Here is a 3,523-nt window from a genome sequence, read left to right as displayed (position 1 = left end):
GAGAGGGAAATTTTAGAAGTAAACAAGTAGGGTAATTCCTCAGCCATGAAGCCAAATCAATAAAGGCGTCACTTAAAGACATTACATCCCTGTCATACTGATAAGCTGCTTGAATTTTTTCAGGTCAATTAAAGGGAAACTATTACATGTGTAAAACTTACAGACTATCACTTTAATCAGTCAATGAATCAAGCAAGGAATTAGATTTTTTTTTTTATTATTATGTTACAAAGGAAGGAATGAACCTTGACAGTCACATTCACTTTTTGTTCATGTTGTCTTGACCCAAAAATGAATAAAACATTTTGAAAGAGTAACACATGTCCTTTCTTTAAACGACTTGAACCCAGTCTATGAGTTTCATAATCAGTCAGACGCGTTGGTTTCTCACTTCAGAGTAAACCACTGTGTCCTGTCTGGGCACTGCTGAGATTTGCCTGCGGGGGGCGCTCCTGAGCAGCACATTCACTCCGGCGTATGTGACCTCACCTTCAGCCTGAAAAACAATGCAAAGATTAACCACACTCCTGCAAAAAACAAAACAAATGTGAAAGTAAAAGTGACCTGTGGAGCGTCAGCAGAGCCGCGGTCAGAGTCTTCTTCTGCAACACAGACATTTCAAATACTTTCTGCAGTGACGGGGAGGAGGTTAAACTGCAGGTGAATGTGGTACCTGTCACTTGTTTCCTGCAGGAGCAACAAACCACCCACACCAGGACGACCACGGCCGCTCCGAAGACCACGTTCAACACGGCCAAGGCCAGGACAGTGGGGCTCACTGTGGACTGGTCAGCTCCTTCAAATGAGGAATAAAGACTTTCAGAGTTTGTAAATCAGGACAAATAAAGAACAGTGAGATGTCATGGCTGAAACATTCATTTATTTTTCTACTTTTCTTATAAATGAAACTTCATTTTTCAGATTCACATAAGACTTTGTGTTATAGAAAAATAGAGAGGGGTGGTTCTCCTGACGAGGTCACATTTTTGTAGATTGGGCCCATTTGGCCTAATATGACACCTTAATGTTACCTACAACCTTGTGTTTCAACAAAGTAGAAAGAACTTCCATCCCAAGAGAATAATGTGGCTGGTGTGTGAATCCAATAACTAACAAATAATGATCAGAAAAATATATTTTTTGGAAATATCTTTCAAAACAGTTTCTCTCCCAAAGAGTTCTACAGGTCCGACAGGTATCTTGGAACAATTATAGATTGCAAACTGAATTTTAATGAAAACTGTGCTGCTGTTTGTAAAAAGGGTCACCAGCAACTGTATTGTCTTCGGAAACTGTCCTTCTTTCATGTAGATCAAACTGTGATGTCACTTTTCTATCGGGCATTCATCGAAGCGACCCGAGCTTTTTGCCTGGTCGCCTGGTACGGGAGCTCTTCTGTTAGAAACAAAAACGCCCTGAATCAGCTGGTCAAGTGGTCAAGTAAAGTCATCAGCCTCAGACCAGTTTGGACTTTCTGAATGATAGACAGTTAGAGAGGACTGTCTATCGAAGCATCGTCAAAGACACTGAGCATCCTTTGCATTCAGAGTTTCGATGCTTCCGTCTGGGCGGCGGTTTTTGATGCCAATAAGCCACACAAACCGTTTTAAGAAAAGCTTTGTTCCCTCTGCCCTTTCCTTTATGAACAAGTCGGGATCAAAGTGCCCCTGACACGGCTTTTTTATCTTTGTTACTGTCAAGTGGCTTAAACGTCAGTTTGTTTCTGTACCAAAGGCACATCCTGTTAGTATCTGGAGCACTTACAAGTTTCATATTTAAATATGTGTGATGTTTTATCTTTGCATAATGTGTTTTAATGTGTCGACTAGTTCTCAGACTTGCAAGACGAATTTACCCACGGGTACAAATAAATTAACCTAACCTAACCTAACCTTCTCTGCCCTCCAAGTTACTTTAGTTGATTGGTTTCTTTGGCAAGGACAGTGCATGTTAATGAACAAGCCACACCGGATTGTAGCATTGGGATAATTTCTATCCGTCGTCCTGGCCTATTGTTCATGTTTTTAGTGGTAAAGGAAACCGGAGTACTCAGAGGAAACTTACTTAGACACGGGGAGAACATGCACTCCATTGCAGAAAGGCTCCGTCCCTGGTGGGAATAGAACCCGGTACCGCCCAGTGAAATAGAATTCTATAGCATGAACACAACCTGTTGTTCTGTGATGAAGGTTCTGTGCTGCTTGTTGGCCACTACATGTGATATAAAGAAACATCCTGCACACAGTGTTTTTAAAGACTTTGATGATAATTATCCCCATGAAATAAAGACTTTTTAGAGAATATGTACATAGGGAAAGCTAACGAGGAATTTGGAGTGAAAAGTTACAGAATCACTCCATTAAAAATAGTCCTATGTAAATGTTCATGTGCTGTCCTGATGAGTGTCCATATGTTTGAAAGAAAACATTCATTACCATAAAGTTGGATCCTGGTCACATTTCCAACCAGTGTGTCCCCACAGGCGGTGACCACACAGAGGTAGGTCCCCTCTTCATCTGACCTGATGTCTTTCAGGGTCAGGTTATGGACACAGGAGGAGTCTTCTGTCTTCTCACAGATGTTCTTATTCATATAATCCCACAAAACAATTCCAGAAGATGCAGAACCACTTCTCACCCACATGACGCTGATGTGTTCTCGTGGACAGTGTCTGGAGGTGAAAGAGCAGCTGAGAGTCACAGAGTCTCCAGGCTTTGCTCTGATATACTCTGGACTCTGGAGAACAGACTGGACGGGCTCTGACTCCCCCTCGATCTCCAGGACAGTGCCTGATCCAAAGTCAACATCATAAGTGCTGGGTATTCCACAAAAATACGTGCCGATGTCCTTCGCTGTGATGTCCTTGATGGTCAAAGTGGTTTCTTTCTCTGAAGAGATCACTGAATAATGATGATCAACAGGTGGGTTTGGCTTAAACAAGGAGTTTGTTGAAGCGAGCAGTTGTAATCTCCTGTTAGAGCCCAGTTTGTACCACACTCTTTTACTTACATAACTGTCAATGACGCATTTTAAGACGACAGTTTGTCCCAGCTTTGCCGCTTTAAAACCTTCTGGCTGAAAGATTTTCCGATCCTGAGCTCCACCTGAAAAATCAAAATAAAAGTTCACTAAAGTGTATCAAATAATGAGAAAAGTCCATGTGGAGAGTTACTTACACAGAGAGCAGAGCACAGTAATGACAACAATCTTCAGCGTCTCCATTCTGAGTGCAGTTGTGCTGTAGAGATTCTGAATCGAGGCGGGCTCTGGAAGTTTTATAAAGCTGTGGCTGGAGCTTTCTGATTGGGTGATGAAAATTAACATAACGTTACCTGATTGGTTGAAAAAGGCTGTTTGAACAAAAGCTGCATCACCGTCAGACGCTGAGTTTGTTTCATTCAAAGTAAGTGCCTGGAGAGCGTCTTCCAACTGAGAGATGAACCACAAACTATTACCCTCTGCACATGTTAGCTTTGTTTTTAAACTTCACAAAAACTTCTCTTCGATCATTGCCAGCTCCAAA

The 3,523-nt window shown here is 41.9% G+C and overlaps 1 protein-coding gene across 2 annotated transcripts; it reads right to left on the bottom strand.

Moving 5' to 3' along the window:
* Positions 1-318: 318 nt before the first annotated feature.
* LOC306980773 (signal-regulatory protein beta-2-like) lies at positions 319-3,227 on the bottom strand. Of its 2 annotated transcripts, none has more exons than XM_079580201.1 (5): positions 3,177-3,227; positions 2,436-3,104; positions 674-796; positions 565-602; positions 319-496 (listed from the first exon to the last, which is right to left on the bottom strand). In XM_079580201.1, exons 1-5 carry the CDS (start codon positions 3,220-3,222, stop codon positions 371-373), a joined length of 1,002 nt encoding a protein of 333 aa, XP_079436327.1. In that variant the 5' UTR covers positions 3,223-3,227; the 3' UTR covers positions 319-370. The 2 variants fall into 2 exon arrangements, with proteins under 2 accessions (XP_079436327.1, XP_079436328.1); XM_079580202.1 differs by having other exon boundaries at positions 565-599.
* Positions 3,228-3,523: the final 296 nt, after the last annotated feature.

This window comes from Gobius niger (genome assembly GCF_951799975.1).
Source record: "Gobius niger genome assembly, chromosome: 21".
Taxonomy (NCBI): Eukaryota; Metazoa; Chordata; class Actinopteri; order Gobiiformes; family Gobiidae; genus Gobius; species Gobius niger.
This window is presented reverse-complemented; position numbering and strand designations above follow the sequence as displayed.